General features: G+C 39.2%; 1 protein-coding gene across 1 annotated transcript in view; it reads right to left on the reverse strand.

The window, feature by feature from the left end:
* The window catches only part of LOC106871708 (testis-expressed protein 10 homolog), a 58,993-nt gene that overhangs the window by 26,750 nt on the left and 15,203 nt on the right, over positions 1–17,040 (reverse strand). Inside the window, exons 2-5 of the mRNA XM_089363531.1 lie at positions 14,030–14,229; positions 11,039–11,787; positions 8,050–8,165; positions 2,705–2,814 (exon numbers count right to left, since the gene is read on the reverse strand). Coding sequence (XP_089219657.1) covers positions 2,705–2,814; positions 8,050–8,165; positions 11,039–11,787; positions 14,030–14,227 — 1,173 coding nt within the window. The 5' untranslated portion in view covers positions 14,228–14,229. The remainder of the gene's footprint in view (positions 1–2,704; positions 2,815–8,049; positions 8,166–11,038; positions 11,788–14,029; positions 14,230–17,040) is intronic.

The following is a 17,040-nucleotide window of genomic DNA, read 5'->3' on the forward strand; positions in this document are numbered from 1 at the left end:
TTGAGACCTGTACTTTTGTGATCCTTTCTAACAATTCATGTAAGAGTCCAACGGTTCCTACATGAAAGTTTTGGTTTTCTTCCGGAGTTCTGTTTTGACGAGGACCTTTTTCCCTCTTTCTCAAAGGCTGTCATTACTTTTGAGACAGTACTTCTTGATACACCAAACATTTTGGCTGTTTTCGGTATGCTAGCACCTGCCATACAAGCACCAACAATTTGACCCCTTTGAAAGTCCAATAGATCTGTCATTTTAATGAATTTTAATTACCTTTTTCTGATAATATCTGAAAAGAAACAGCAATTTTAGCAAAGCATATTAAGCAACACCAATAATAAATAAAAACACATAAAAATAAACAAGCTTTTGACGGTTTTATAGATATTTCAAAATTATGATGCTATGATGCTAGGTGTTTTCATTATTTTGTCCAACAAAAGAGACCGATAGAATAAGTACTAGGTTTACAAAGAGTAAGTCCTGGGGTTGATTTGCTTGACTAAAGGTGGTGCTCCAGCATGGCTGTAGTCAAATGACTGAAACAAATAAGAGAATATCTATCTATGTCTCTCTATCTCTCTCTCTCTCTCTCTCTCTCTCTCTCTATATATATATATATATATATATATATATATATATATATATATATATCATCATCATTTAACGTCTGCTTTCCATGCTAGCATGGGTTGGACAATTTGACTGAGGACTAGTGAAACCGGATGGCAACACCAGGCTCCAATCTGATTTGGCAGAGTTTCTACATATTTATATATATATATATATATATATATATATATATCTGTACATCTCTATCGCTCTATATATAGATATGTGAGTGTATCTTTGTGTCCATGTGTCCCTCACTTGGTGTGGTTATGTTCCTGTAACTTAGTGGCTCAGCAAAAGAGACCCACAATAAATACCAGCCTTAAAAAAAAATTAAATGTAAGTCCTGGGGTTGAGTCATTCAACTAAAAGTTCTTCGTGGCAGTGCCCCAGCATGGCCGCAGTCTACTAACTGAAACAAGTAAGATTCATATTCCTCTAAATACTCTGCACACTATTATGAGTGCATAATGGCAGCCACCTCCACCTAACACATGCATAAAGGGAATGCTACTATCCACGTTAAGATCCTCTACTGCAGATAATCAAAAAAACTAACCAACAGTCTTTGTAACATCTCCTCCTCCACTTTTATCTATGCAGTGATGTTGGTTTCAAATATTTGGCACAAGGCCAGCAATTTTGGGGGCGAATGGGTCAGTCGATGTAATCGACCCCATTGTTCAACTGGCACTTATTTTATTGACCCTAAAAGGAAGGCAAAGCCAACCTTGATGGAATTTGAACTCAGATCATTAAGATGGACAAAATGCCACTAAGCATTTTGTCTGGGGTGCTAATGATACCATGAGTTGAAATACTGGTTTAAAATTTTGGCAGAGGGCCAGCAATTTTAGAGTGGATGCTGAGTCGAATATATCAACCACAGTATTCAGCTGGTACTTAATTTACTGACCCCAAAAGGAGGAAAGGGAAAGTCGACTTTGGTAGAATTTGAACTCAGAACATAAAGACAGACGAAATTGCTGCTAAGCATTGTGCCCAACATGCTAACAATCTTACCAGCTTGCTGTCCTATATCAATATCAATGCAGTAATATTAAAAGATCAAACAATGACATTCTACTTTACTAATTCTTTATGGAGAGAGAGAGAGAGAGAGACAGACAGACAGACAAACAAACAGAGACGGAGAGAGAAACAGAAGATTGACCTGTTAATGATAAAGTTGAAAATGTTCAGAAAAAGTTTGTAAGTTAAACTGGTTTGTACAAGTAATTCTCACAGTGAACTGATACAAGTGACCCTTTGGCAAAAAGATACAATGATAGCGTGAGAATTTCACAACTTCAGTGTTCTTTGTTCCTGCTTTGCTGAGATGGTTGCATGTGAATTATTTTGATTGATATATCCTGGCTTATTTCATGCACAGCCACTTCAGGATATCACAATAAAGAAGAAAAAAAAAAAAAAAGAATGCCATGGTACCACTGTGATTAATTTCAAAATATTTGCTCCAGTCCACAGGAAGGAGTGCTGTCTTCTTTCTGTGTCTATTCTATCACTATCATAACAGCATTTCTCCTCCTTTCAAACTCAGCAAATAAACAAAAATATAAAATTTGTGATAACCACTAAAGAACATAAAAACAACCCATGAGAAAAGTAGAGTAATTTGCTGGAAGCAAATCTACTAAAACAAATTGTGACTCACATCACCATTATTATTTTATGTTTATTTTCCATGCTGGCCTAGGTCACATAGTTTGATGGAGTTCAATGACCTGCAGAGCTGCATGAGGGCCCAAACTCAGCTTTGGCATGATTTCTACAGATGGATGCCCTTCCTGATACCAACCATTTTACAGTGTGTACTGGGTGGTTTTTGTTCATGATACTGGCACACGTGAGGTCACCAAGTGACTTACAGGATAAAGTAAAGAAAGGGAAAAAGCCATCTCGATTGAGTGGGAATGTATTTGAGAGACTAAAGTGTGACAGAGGGACAAGTGAGGGTGGGTGAGAGTAGCTGGAAGGGAGATAAAGATGGTGCTGCCAGGGTACGAGAGCATACTTTCAAAGTATAAGAAGTGAAGTTAAGAAAACTCTAGTATTACTATAAACAAGCACTTACCATTTCTATGTTATCCAACTGTTTAGTTAAGTCAATGTACTGACATATCAGTTTTAATAACTCAGCCAAAGTAGCCAACACTGGTAGTGACTCTATGGAAATAGGAGCCTCTGAAATAGAAACATAAAGCATAAACAGATTATATTCTATCCTAAATATTTTAACAAAGAAGTAAAATATTAGGTAAACTCTGGAATCTAAGTGAAATGGTGACAGTCTGCATGGATGAAGATTTAGTCAATCCAGTATTGTGTCCAACGTAACTCTTCCATGCCAGATATCTCACATAAAGAGGCATGACTGCCTGGCTTGGCTTTTAGTCACATTGGTCTTTTGATGAAATATCTCATCTGCACATGCCATGACTACAGGTGATAGCAGTCATTTGTTAACTGAATTGGCTGATCCTGGCCCTTGACAGTTTGTTGATAGTTCATTTGCTCAGCATCTAGTGATATTCACCATCCACTCAATAAGTTCATCTGCAAAAATAGTTCACATCCACCTTGCTGCATTCCACAATTTCAACACATCCTAGCTTGGGTGGTTACATGCTATTTCACCCATAAATGGGACCCTCACAGCTGCTACCACTCCAGATCAGAGTGTACTTGGGGAAAATAGTGGCTAAGAGGTGGTTCCACACTCTTTAAAACCCTGGAATTTCTGAACTAGGGTCCCTCTACTGGACACAGTTTAAAGTCAACAAACTGTTATGGGAAAGTTGGATAGGATCAATGAAATATTATAGGTAGGACTCAAGACTTGTCTGTTCAAACTTCAAACTTAAAATACAGGTAATCTTTTAGATGCATAAATTTAATTTTTATCTCTATTTCTTTTGTATATGTTAGTTTTAGTTTTGATTGTTCATACAGACGGTCCTCAAGATTTGTCTGTCCAAATTTCATACAACTCACGTTTTCAAAAGGCCAAGTTGTATGAAAATTGAATGTATGCGTCTTGAGAACTGTCTGTATATCAACAAAGAAAAGATATATTTTTCAGAGACTTAAATATATTTCCTTAGATTCAACTTACAATGAAAGTAAACAAAGTTTGCTTTAGAAGCATTGAGATGTATTGAAAGAGGAGAACAAATTATTTCCTTATCTGTACATTTCCTAAAGTTTTCATTAGATAATGTAAATAAGATGTGAAAGGACAGAACTTTAAGTGTAAAACTCAAGAACATTACAGCAGTATGGTAAAGAACGATGGAATATTCAAAAGTAGGTAGATTTTGATTAGATTTAGTAATGACTTTCAAGCAGATACAAACAAAATGTAGAATTCAGTAACAGTCATTCACCTGAGTCATAACATATTAGAAGACAGTGGGAAGGAATTATGTCCTGTCATCACTATCATATTATATTCATTTTCCATGCTGGCATGAGTTGGAGGTGTTGTCATAATTTGAATCAGTTGTTATTCAGAGTGACTGTCCTCTTTAACAGGTCAAGGGACCAGGTCTTGCTCATAGGTTCCATTTTGGTTTGGTTTCAATGGATGGTTACCCTTCTTAACACCAACCTTTTATCAGAGTGTGCTGGGTGCAATTTATCAAGAAACTAGCACTAGAAAGATTATTAATTTCTTGACAGGACAAGACTAACAGGTCTTCTTGCTCCTACATTTTCCTTGCTTGTTCAGCAATCACCACTGCTGACTAAGGTCTAATTTACAGAGTTCAACAATATTAGGTTAATGAGAGATTGCGAGTCTTAAATCTGCTAACAGAAATAACTTAATGACTTGTGGTGAAAAATCTTATCGCTTAGGACAAAAAAATTATTTTTCTCTGGAATGATGAAATGAATTGTTCCAGAATAAAAACACTTTGTGCTGACACCTCATAAAAAGCACCCTTGCTGGTGCTACATGAAAAGCACCGTTGCTGGTCCCACATGAAAAGCCCCCTTGCTGGCCCCACATGAAAAGCCCTCTTGCTGGTCCCACATGAAAAGCCCCCCTTGCTGGTCCCACATGAAAAGCACCCTTGCTGGTCGCACATGAAAAGCACCCTTGCTGGTCGCACATGAAAAGCACTCTTGCTGGTCCCACATGGAAAGCATCCTTGCTGGTCCCACATGGAAAGCACCCTTGCTGGTCTCACATGAAAAGCCCCCCTTGCTGGTCCCACATGAAAGCCCCCCTTGCTGGTCCCTCATGAAAAGCCCCCCTTGCTGGTCCTACATGAAAAGCACCCTTGCCGGTCCCACATGAAAAGCTCCCTTGCCGGTCCCATATGAAAAACCCCCCTTGCTGGTTCCACATAAGCACCCGTGCTGGCATCTGTAAAAAACACCATATACACTCTGTAAAGTGGTTAGGAAGGACATCCAGCCATAGAAACCATGCCAAGACAGTTGACTAGAGCCTGGTACAGCCTTCCAGCTCCTGTCAAACTGTCCAACCCATGCCAGCATAGTAAACAAACATTAAATGACGATGATGATGATGATTTTGCATTAAGCTTTTCATGAGTTCGTTATTTAGAAAGGTATGGAATAAGATATACAAAACTAAATTAACCACTTCATTTGTTATCAATACTGATCTTTACCCACAAAATTATCCCTCCTACCCCACCACCATACATTTCACTCTTTTCATACACACCTGCAACCTACCAAACAACATGTCAGTTCTCTTTCAACGCTCCTGTTTATTCTCATTTCTTTTCTGCTGCCACACACTATCAGACATTCCCCCCCCTACTACTATCCTTGCCATGCCACTCCTGGCACCCCCTGCCCACTCTGTAAGTTGAAAGTAAACAGTGACATCTGTCATTATTTATAGGAACTTCACAACTCCACCCCTACCATCCTCGCTTCTAAAATAGTCTTTTAACTCCTCTACTGCAAGAAACCTATTCAGCTCTATCTCTCTTCTCTCATACTATACCCCTCGCTACTCCTCACTCTCGTAGCATAGAGTTTCTCCTCTCCACTTGGAGTGTGTAGTTTTGCAAGCTGCTCGATGACCTCACAAGTGTTGGCAGTACGAAAAAAGCACCAGTATACACTGCAAAGTGATTGGCATTGGGAAGAACAGCCAGGCATAGAGACCATGCCAAACAGACACTAAAGCATAATACACTCATTAGATTTTATCAAACTGTCTGATCCATGCCAGCATGAAAAGTGGACATTAAATGACGATGTAACTGTCGATTTCTTAAATTACATCACCATCGTTTACCATCTGCTTTCCATGCTGACATGGGTTGGACGTTTTGACTAAGAACAGGCAAGCCAGGAGGCTGCACCAGGCTCAAGTCCAATTTGGCAAGGTTTCTACAGCTAGATGCCCTTCCTAACGCCAACCACTCCGAGAGTGTAGTGGGTGCTTTTACGTGCCACCGGCATGGGAGCCAGTCAGGGGGCATTGGCGTCAACCATGCTCAGATGGTGTTTTTTATGTGCCACCGGCATGGGAGCCAGTCAGACTGCACTGGCATCAGCCGCACCCAAATGGTGCTTTTGTAATGTCCTATTGAATGACATATGAACTGAAATACAAGTCCAATGAACCAATTATTGGTTGCTATCAAGAGAAATATAATGGAATTCAGATTGTAGTTTTGATGGAGATTTAATGTTTGCAGGCTATCTATCATAAACCACCTTGAGAAAGCGTCTTCCACTATAGCCTTGAGCCAACACAGCTTTCTGAACAGGTCTGATAGATGGAAACTGAAAGAAGCTTGTTGTATGTGCATGTCTTTCCTTCTCTCAATATCATGTGATAGGTGTAATCAAGCATCACCATCACACAAGCGCTGTCCTTTGTTTCCAATCTCCTATGAAAACATGTCCAGCCAAATATTACCCTCCTTGGAAACAGGTGAGGATTAGCAATACAAAGGGTATCTGGCCATAGAAAATCTGCCTCAACAAATTCTTTCTGACTGATGCAAGAATGGAAATGTGAATGTTAAAATGATGATTATAAACAGCATTGGAGAACGAACACATGATAATGATGATGGGTGTATGTACATATATGTAAATGTGTGTGTGTGTGTGTGTGTGTCTCTTGGTGTGACATCACATAAAAGTTGTAGACAAGTATCATTGTCATACAAGGGGTGTCATTCAGTTCCAATCTCCCATAAAAACAGGTCTGGTCACATAAAGATATTACCTTGTTGGGAAACGAAGGTGGGCAAAGAAAAGGTATCCAAAAGAAAATCTGCCTCAACTAATTTTGTCCGATCCGTGCAAGCATGGAAAAGTGGAAGTCAAAGCAATGATGATAGTATGATCATCATCTTCTATCTTTTACTTGTTTCAGTCATTAGACTGCGGCCATGCTGGGGCATTGCCTTGAAGAATTTTTAGTTGACTGAATTCACCCCAATGCTTATTTTTTTTTTAAAGCCCAGTATTTATTCTATTGGGTTTTTTTATATACTACTAAGTTATGGGGGGATGTAAACACACCAACACCAGTTGTCGAGCAGTGGTAGGGGACAAACACAGACAAACACACACATCATTTTCATCATCGTTTAACATGCACTTTCCATGCTGGCATAGGATGGATGGTTTGACTGAGGTCTGGAAAGCCAGGAGGCTGCACCAGGCTCCAATCTGATCTGGCAATGTTTCTACAGCTGGATGCCCTTCCTAACACCAACCACTCTGAGAGTGTAGTGGGTGCCTTCTTACATGCCAACGGCACAGGGACCAGTCAGGCAGTACTGGCATCAACCACGCTCAAATGGTGATTTTTACGTGCCACTGGGACGGGAGCCAATCAGGTGGCACTGGCAACGACCATGCTTGAATGGTGCTTTTTACGTGCCACTGGCACAGAAGCCCGTCATATCTATCTATCTATATATATATATCATCATCATCATCATCATCATCATCGTTTAACGTCCGCTTTCCATGCTAGCATGGGTTGGACGATTTGACTGAGGACTGGTGAAACCGGATGGCAACACCAGGCTCCAGTCTGATTTGGCAGAGTTTCTACAGCTGGATGCCCTTCCTAACGCCAACCACTCAGAGAGTGTAGTCTATATATATATTTTTTTTTTCTACATGATGGACTTCTTTCAGTTTCTGTTTACCTAATCTTCTATTCACAAGGCTTTGATCAGTCCAAAGCTATAGTAGAAGACAGAGTGCTGCATGGTGGGACTGAACCCAGAACCAGGTGGTTGAGAAGCAAGTTTCTTGCCACACAGCCACGCCTGTGCCTATAACATTTACAAAAGAAAATCTTCATTGTTAATTAGGTGTGATCTTAGTTTACATACTCCAAATCAATCCCTTTACCATACCAAAATCCAAAATGTTAAAAGACAAACAAATAATACAAACCACCACAGGCCACTTTTATTTCAGGACAGCATTCTACCCAGCATTCCAGAATCAAAGGAATTAGTGTTCTGATGAAACGCTGCACGTAAGATTTGTCCTTTAGCAGATGACGACCACTGGAGAAGAGAAAAAAATAAAATCAATACAAATTACTATATGCATACAAAAGATTTTAAAGTTTTCATCATCATCATCGTTTAACGTCCGTTTTCCATGCTGGTATGGGTTAGACGGTTTGACAGAGGTCTGGAGAGCCAGTGGCTGCTCCAGGCTCCAATCTGATCTGGCAATGTTTCTACAGCTGGATGCCCTTCCTAATGCCAACCAATCCGAGAGTGTAGTGTGTGCTTTTTACGTGCGACTGGCACGCGAGTCAGTCAGGGGGTACTGGCATCGGCCATGTTCGGAAGGTGCTTTTTACATGCCACACACACATATCAAACTATTTCTCTCTTTCACACACACACAGGCATAGCTATGTGGTTAAAAAGTTCACTTCACAACCATGTGGTATTGAGTTCAGTCCTACTATGTGGCATCTGGGGCAAGTGTCTTCTATAGCCCAGGGATAACAAATACCCTGTGAATGAATTTGGTAGACAAAAACTGAACGGAAGTCCATTATTTATATATTCATATACTAGACTTTAAGAAAACAATTGCTGAAGTCAACTTGATTGACTAAACCTTTCACAGCAGTGCTGCAGCATGATGGTTGCAATCCAATAACCAAAAAAAAAAAAAAAAAAAAAAAAAAACAGCAGCAACAGCAGGGGAGGGGAGGGGCAACCACCAAAAAGATGAAAGGTAAAGTTGACCTTGGCGGAGTTTGAACTCAGAATGTAGCAAAGGACAAAACACTGCTAAGCATTTCGCCTGGCATGCTAACAACTCTGCCAGCTTGCTGCCTTTATAATAATCATTATCATCATTGAATAATAATAATAATAATAATAATAATAATAGACTTCGGTCAAACCGTCCAACCCATGCCAGCAGACGTTAAACGATGACGATGATGAAATATGTCTATACATGTACCAGATCCTACTCTCACACCCAATGTTTTTGCAGCACTCATCTTACACCACCTCCTTTGCCAGATTTCCAACACAAGGATTATTCAGCTACTTGATAACAGAATCTTCACACATTTCATCATTTCATCCCCATTGTGCTTCTAGTTACCTCTCCCTCTCACCAGAACTGTTTCCTTTAATACCCATCCCTCATTCTTATTATCTTTTTGCACTTATTTTCTACTGCTCACCATTTCTGTGCCTCCAGTTATCTCTCCCTCTTCTCAGAACAACATCTTAAGATTGCCATACCTCATCTTGAAACACTCTCTCATATCTGCTGTCAATACCCCATCACCTTTGTCCACTCACAATAGCCATCACTACAAACTGCTGGTCTCTGTAGTACATCTGTTTGTTTGTCTCTCTCTCTCTATTTATCTATCTACAAGCTTCCTCTGCTTTCTGATCTATCTATAAGTTTATTTTTATTGTTGCTGAATCTGAAATCACAGAATTGCATAGCAAACTTCTTAACTATAGAGCCTTATCTGCACCTACATTATCAGACTGCAATTTTAATTTAACCCATTAACAGGTAAACCAGCGATACCTGGCCTATATATATTCTTCCTATCATATGTTCAAACTAACCAGATCTGGCCTCTCACACCTGGCAGGTACTGACCACGTTCGGATGGTGCTTTTTACATGCTACAGGTACGGGGAGTCAGTCAGGCGACTCTGTTAGCAACACCCGCATAAATGGTACATATTGCATGCCACCAGCACTGGTAATGGCCACAACTACAATTTCCATTTGATTGTGATTTGATTTGATTTTGATTTACTTGACTCAATAGGTCTCCTCAATCACATTATCAAAATTACAAAGCTGTGAGATAATTCATGATCAATTCCAAACAATGAGAATAAATAAGTATTACATCTAATCTGAATGCTAAAGGGTTATATATGAATAAATTAAGGGGTGTGACCTAAGAAAGCCATTCAATGTGTTTTGTCATGGAGAAAATTTCTTGCTGTAGACAAACGGTGCAAACTATGAGTTCTAATGTGCCATAAGCATATTTGAACTGGTAATAACATTGCATTTGTATATAATTTCGACAATTTGGAGGTGAGTTGGTACTAAAAGGATTAAGCAAAATTTAATACATTTCACTAGTCATCAATTTTTCTATATGGATTGGACATATCCTCTCCCACACAGCATCTTGTCACTTGTCGAACTCCTTTGTGAGGGCCAGCTTCCGGAAATCAAGCTCTTTTCATTACTTTTGCCCATGTCTTCCTTCAAACTCTTGGTACTTCTTTACCCAGTGATCGTAACTCATGCATTTCATGTCTGTGCCAAGAGTCCTCTTTAGCACAAAACACCTGATTCTTTTTATACCCAGTTTTTCTCTCAGCTCTTCTGTGACTCTTCATTCCCAGTGTTTGATGAGATTTTACATTGCATCACACATCCAGAGGAGGGCGCTTGCTTCATTTCTTTCCACTGTACATCCTTTGCATTCAAAGCTCCATATCTTATTATTTGCAACATCATACTCCATGCCTAAGTATCACACAATCTATCCTTTGTTTGCATACCATTAAATAGAAAGGATTTCAACTTAACGGTTGCAAATCACTGGCATAATATCTCAATTTTCCATAGAGACTCACAAAATTTGAATTTTGAAAGGCAAGATTTGGTATCTTAATTATTTATATGGCTATCACCTAAATAATAAGAAACAGGCTTAAAAAGATGAACAAAAAAAAAAAAGAGACTGTACAAATCAAACATGACCAGAACCATTGTCCACCAAATTTTATCCAAGATGGACCAACAACTTTTTAGAATTTAAATGTTTCTGATAGCTACAGAAGATTTTCATAAACATAAGATTAGTTCATTCTTTAAACAATTGGTAGATTCAAATGAAGACTTAGTTCCTTACCTTGAATTGTTTTTTTTTCTCACTTGATAAAGTTCATTCAGTCGAAGTATAACACGTTGATCCTCTTCATAGTCAGTCCATTGAATAACAACACCATTCTTACTAGAATTAGGGTGAATTCCATTAGCTGTTAAACAGTTGGACACTGAACCATTAAGTCCTGATACTGCATGGCTATCTTCTGCAATTATTAATTCTAACATTTTAGAGATACGCTGCAAAACGCCCAATCTCCATTTGATGGAAGATAATTTGCTATTGGGGTCAACACTTAGAGAACGGGATGATTTAGAATCCATGAAATTGTTCTTAGATAATTTACCTAAAACTTTTTTACCATGGGACTGGCGTATTAATGAAATCTGCTGTAAAAAGTTTGGTAATAGCTGGCATGAATTTTGGATGAGCTGCTTTGGATAATGATGTAAAAGCAGATCAAGAATAGACAATGAGTGTTGCTGACGGGCTTCATCAATGTGAGTCATGGCACAGCACAGATGGGCACTTAACAGAGGAAAGAAAGGACTGAGCACGTTTTCACTGACAAATGGTAAAATGGACTTAAGCAGATGTAAGTTGGCCTGGCGGACATTACTCTCTTTATCAATGAATAGTTCAGCTATCTTCTGCATAATTTGTGATAGGTTTTCAGACAGAAGTTCAGGATAATCAACCAACAATTCTCGTAATCCATTCACGCCATCTCTGCGGATTGTAGAGTTGTAATGTTGACATTGGCTCATCAAATCCTAGGGAAACAAATAAAAAGTTTATAATAAATGTAGATTCTCTATAACCATATTTCATAGCTGAAGGAAAAAGATATTCAATGAAATAATACAGAAACTTTAATGTGTCAAAAACAAAACCTTATAATGAAAATATTACGTTTAAATTAATCAAAAAATGTACATTATTATGAAGAAAGCAATTATTGTATCTGGCTCATTCTGTCTATGATTTCATAACTGAGCCATCATCATTTAATGTCTGTTTTCCATGCTGGCATGAGTTGGATGGTTTGACAAGAGCTGCACCAGGTTTCAATTGTCTGTTTTGGTACGTTTTCTCTGGTTGGATGCCCTTCCTAACACCAACCACTTTACAGTGTACTGGGTGCTTTTACATGACATCAGCATGGGTGCATTTTATGTGACAACAAAAATATTTAGTCTAACATTAACCATCTATAAAGGTATTTAGAAGGAAAGAAGTAATAAATTTTTTAACTAAAGACATGCACACACACACACCTTTCAGATAACATCTCATGATTTCTCATCACCATTTTAATATCTTTTTCACATGCGCTCACCTAGACAAGGAATATTAAGGAACATTAAAACAAATTTTATCTTATTTCAGTCACTGGACTGTGGCCATTCAGGGGCACCACCTCAACGGATTTAATCAAACTGACCCCAGTAAGTCTGGTACTTATTCTATTTATCTCTTTCACCAAACTGTTAAGCTACAGGAATCTAAACAAACCATCACTGTTTGCCCAGTGGAAGACACACACAAACAGGATTCCACACAGTTTCTGCTTACCAAATTCTATCACAAGGCATTGGTCAGCAGAAGACACTTGCCAAGTTACTACCCAATGAGACTGAACCAATAACTACATGGAAACAAAATAAGCTTCTTAAACACACAGCCATGCCTAAAATAAAATAAAAGCTATATTCTATACTAACTGAAAATATACACTAACTATTTTTAACTTTCATTGATTTCCAATGCTGTTACAGTAATGAACATGTCTGTTGCTTCCATCGTTATCCAATATATTTGTCTCAGCTCTGGGCTGGGTGTGAGATAACATGAAGTTATTCTATCTCAGAAAATCTTTACTGATTTTTTAATAAAGGAATTAAATTTAAAGAAATATTGCCAGTGGAGCGCTAACAGCACCATCCGAGCGGGATTACTGCCAGGTGCCGGTGCGATCATATCCAGCTTTGCCTTACTGGCACTTGTACTGGTGGCATGTGAACAAAACATTGGACTGATTCCTGTGCAGGTGGCACGTAAAATATACCATTTTGAGCGTGATCATTGCCAGTACCGCCGGACTGGCCCTCGTGCCAGTGGCACATAAAAAGCACCCACTACACTCACGGAGTGGTTGGCGTTAGGAAGGGCGTCCAGCTGTAGAAACTCTGCCAAATCAGATTGGAGCCTGGTGTAGCCATCTGGTTCGCCAGTCCCCAGTCAAATCGTCCAACCCATGCTAGCATGGAAAGCGGACATTAAAAGATGATGATGATGATTGCATTCTTATGTTCTCTTTCTTGTAACTTGATGCTATCTCATAACAACTCTGCATCCTCATCTCTCCGTTACCACCTGGAGTAGCCATGCATTTCCTCTTTTCTGCCCCTCTTTCATACTTTAACCAACCATCACCTGGTACAAAGCCACCGCCCTCAATACTACACCCCACCCCTTAGTCGAGTGAGTTTTACTTTGAGTTACTTGGTGGCCTCACTAATGCCTGTGCCATGTAAAAAATATCCAGTACACTCTTGTAAAGTAATTGGTATTAAGGAGGGCATCTAGGCATAGAAACCATGTCAAAACAGACACTGGGGCTTGTCGCAATCCCCTGGCTCCTCAGCTCCTGACACACTGTCCAACCCATGCTAGCATGGAAAGCATGTATTTGATGGTGATGGTGTTAGGAAGGGCATCCAGCTGTACAAATCTTGCCAAAACAGTCACAGAAGTCTGGTGCAGACTTCTGCCTGGCTGGCTCTTGTGAAACCGTCCTACCCGTGCTAGCATGGAAAGCAGACATTAAACGATGATGATACATTTCTTCCAGCTCTTTACATTCTGAGTTCAACTCTACCCTCACTCCTTTCAGGGTCAATAAAATAAAGGACCAGTCAAGTACTGGAATCACTGTAATCAACCAGCCCCAACCTTTCCACAAATTTCAGGTCTTGTGCCTATATTAATACAAAGAAGAAAATATATGATTACCTTAATACTTAAATTACGGTTTGTAGTTGGTAAAGATGGATCTTTGGTACGAATATGTTGCAGCACTTGAATGGTCCTGGTTTTAAAGCTGGTGTCTGTAAAATTATCCTTTTTGGGCAGCTTTTTGCCAACTTTGACTTTTCTCTTTTTAAAATCTTCATTTTTTTTCTTCCTTGATTTCTGTTTTGTTTTGCCCATGTCTGAAATATGAATATTAAACAAAATCAGTTTTACACTGTTTAATTACCATTCAAACATTTTACTTCATTTTATTTAATCCTTTTGATACCAACCTAGCTGAGATTCTATGAGATTCTATGAGATTCTATGATACAAACTTTGAGCATTTAAGTGCTCTTCATTTAACCCCTTAGTGTTCAAATCATTCTGTCCAATGTAATACTTATTTATTCACATTGTTTTGAATTATGCATGCGTTTTCTTGTAGCTTTGAGATTTTGATAAGGTGTTGTTGTTAGCACTCCGTCGCTTACGACGTCGAGGGTTCCAGTTGATCCGATCAACAGAACAGCCTGCTCATGAAATTAACATGCAAGTGGCTGAGCATTCCACAGACACGTGTACCCTTAACGTAGTTCTCGGAGATATTCAGCGTGACACAGTGTGACAAGGCTGGCCCTTTGAAATACGGGTACAACAGAAGCAGGAAGAAAGAATGAGAGAAAGTTGTGGTGAAAGAGTACAGCAGGGTTCGCCACCATCCCCTGCCGGAGCCTCGTGGAGCTTTAGGTGTTTTCGCTCAATAAACACTCACAACGCCCAGTCTGGGAATCAAAACCGCGATCCTATGACCATGAGTCCGCTGCCCTAACCACTGGGCCATTGCGCCTCCACTTTGATAAGGTAACTGTTAACATTTAGACAGATATTGTAGGGTTGTTGTGAGAGGCCAGATCTGGCCAGTTTGAATATAGAACAAGTAGAATATTTGGGCCTGTATGACCTGTTTAAATGCCAAAGGAGTAAAGGTCATGTTATTTTATGTATAAACACCAGTTTATTACTTTCAGAATTAACTGAAACATAGGCAGTGTATTTCAACAGAAATCTGATAACAAAAAGGTTATGGATATCTGGCAACAAAAAGATTAAGGAAACAAACCTCAATCTCTGAGAAGCCTTACACCTGCCTGATGCACTGGATCTTTCATTTCTTGCACACAATTCACACTGCCATCTACACTTTCAGAAATCCTACAAACTTACCCACCTTCTCCTATCAATGGACCCACATTAATAGCTATAAAAAGGATCAATTAGATGAAAGTAAGACAACTTGATCACAACATGTGGTTATTTGTACTTAAATACCACTTCAGCTATATTGCAATACAACTGGAGAATGGAGTGTATATTATATAAAATATAGTATTTTATATATAAACGTGTGTGAGAGAAAGAGAAAAGAGAGCAAGTCACCTAATGGTTGAGGTATCGCACCTTAACAATTACAATGTTATGGTTTTGATTCTTGGACTGAGGGTTTGTTGTGTTCTTGAACAAGACACTTCATCTCACATAGATCTTCAAAATCTTGGACATGTGATGTGTAGCACAACATGCACTTGTACAGACAATGTCAGTTTGATGGAGCAAGTGGGTTTGGAAAAACTGAAGGACCATTGCAATAAGTGTGTGAGTCTGAGAGGGGAAGCTGTCAAATAAAATCATAATTAACTGATCCTCTTGTACTTCCTTTTACCCAAAGCCAGGAACTTTTCAGCACCCCCTTGTATAGAGTTATATATACTGCTGTTAGTTTGGGGGCTGGAGTAGTGTTTATTTAAATTACATAGAAAATATAGTGATTTTTGGAAGTGTTGTAGTAGTACCACAGTGTTGTTGTTGAGTGATGATTGAGCAAACCTTATGATTATCCGGTCTTTTTTATATGTCAAGGTCTATACTGGCCAATATGTTCTTCGTTTCAACACAGTAGGGTGTGATTTGAAAGAGATTTGGCTCCTATTTCTTGTAGGCTGAGTGACCACATCAGAGGCTTTGTTTGTTTGTGTTCTAGAGTTGGAAGTGTTGGTTAAATAAGTAGATATCTAGTTTTATAGTTTGAAACTGAACTCTAATCATGGACTGTGACATTCATATATAGTGATAATGAAGGGGTTTCTATCAAACCATGGACATACGAATGTGTAAATCTCATACAACAAACAGTAAGGAGTAGGAGTGGCTGTGTGGTAAGTAGCTTGCTTACGAACCACATGGTTCCAAGTTCAGTCCCACTGCGTGGCACCTTGGGCAAGTGTTTTCTACTATAGCCTCGGGCCGACCAAAGCCTTGTGAGTGGCTTTGGTAGACGGAAACTGAAAGAAGCCCGTCGTATATATGTATATATATATATATATGCATGTGTGTGTATATGTTTGTGTGTCTGTGTTTGTCCCCCCCAACATCGCTTGACAACTGATGCTTGTGTGTTTATGTCCCCGTAACTTAGCGGGATCGATTTGCTCAACTAAAGGCAGTGCTCCAGCATGGTCACAGTCAAATGACTGAAACAAGTAAAAGAGTTGAAAAAAAGAGTAATGTCTGATTTGAGAGAGGTTTGGCTATTATAATAAGTTAAACCATGTAGAGGTACCATTTGCTAATGATGCTTTCGGCATGGTATAAAGGCACATAGCTACATGGTTAGGGTATTCAGCTTATGACCATATGATTATGAAATTAACTCCCAGTGGCACATTGCATCCTTGAGCAAGACATTTAATTTCATGTTGCTCAGTTCAAGAAGCTGGCAAAAATGAGTTGCAGCAGCTTTGTCACATTGTGCCACACTCAATCTTCCCAAGAACTATGTTAAAGGAAAGTGTGCCTGTGGAGTGCTCAGCCAGTTGCACATTAATTTCACAAGCAGGCTGTTTTGTTGACTCAATCAACTGGAATACTCTTTGTCATAAGCAACAGAGCACGAGTTCCAGTATTTCTTTGGAATTCCCCCCCCCCCCCCCCCACCCAACCCTATAACTTTT

The sequence above is a fragment of the Octopus bimaculoides genome, chromosome 1 (assembly GCF_046866305.1).
Source record: "Octopus bimaculoides isolate indiv1 chromosome 1, ASM4686630v1, whole genome shotgun sequence".
Classification (NCBI taxonomy): domain Eukaryota; kingdom Metazoa; phylum Mollusca; class Cephalopoda; order Octopoda; family Octopodidae; genus Octopus; species Octopus bimaculoides.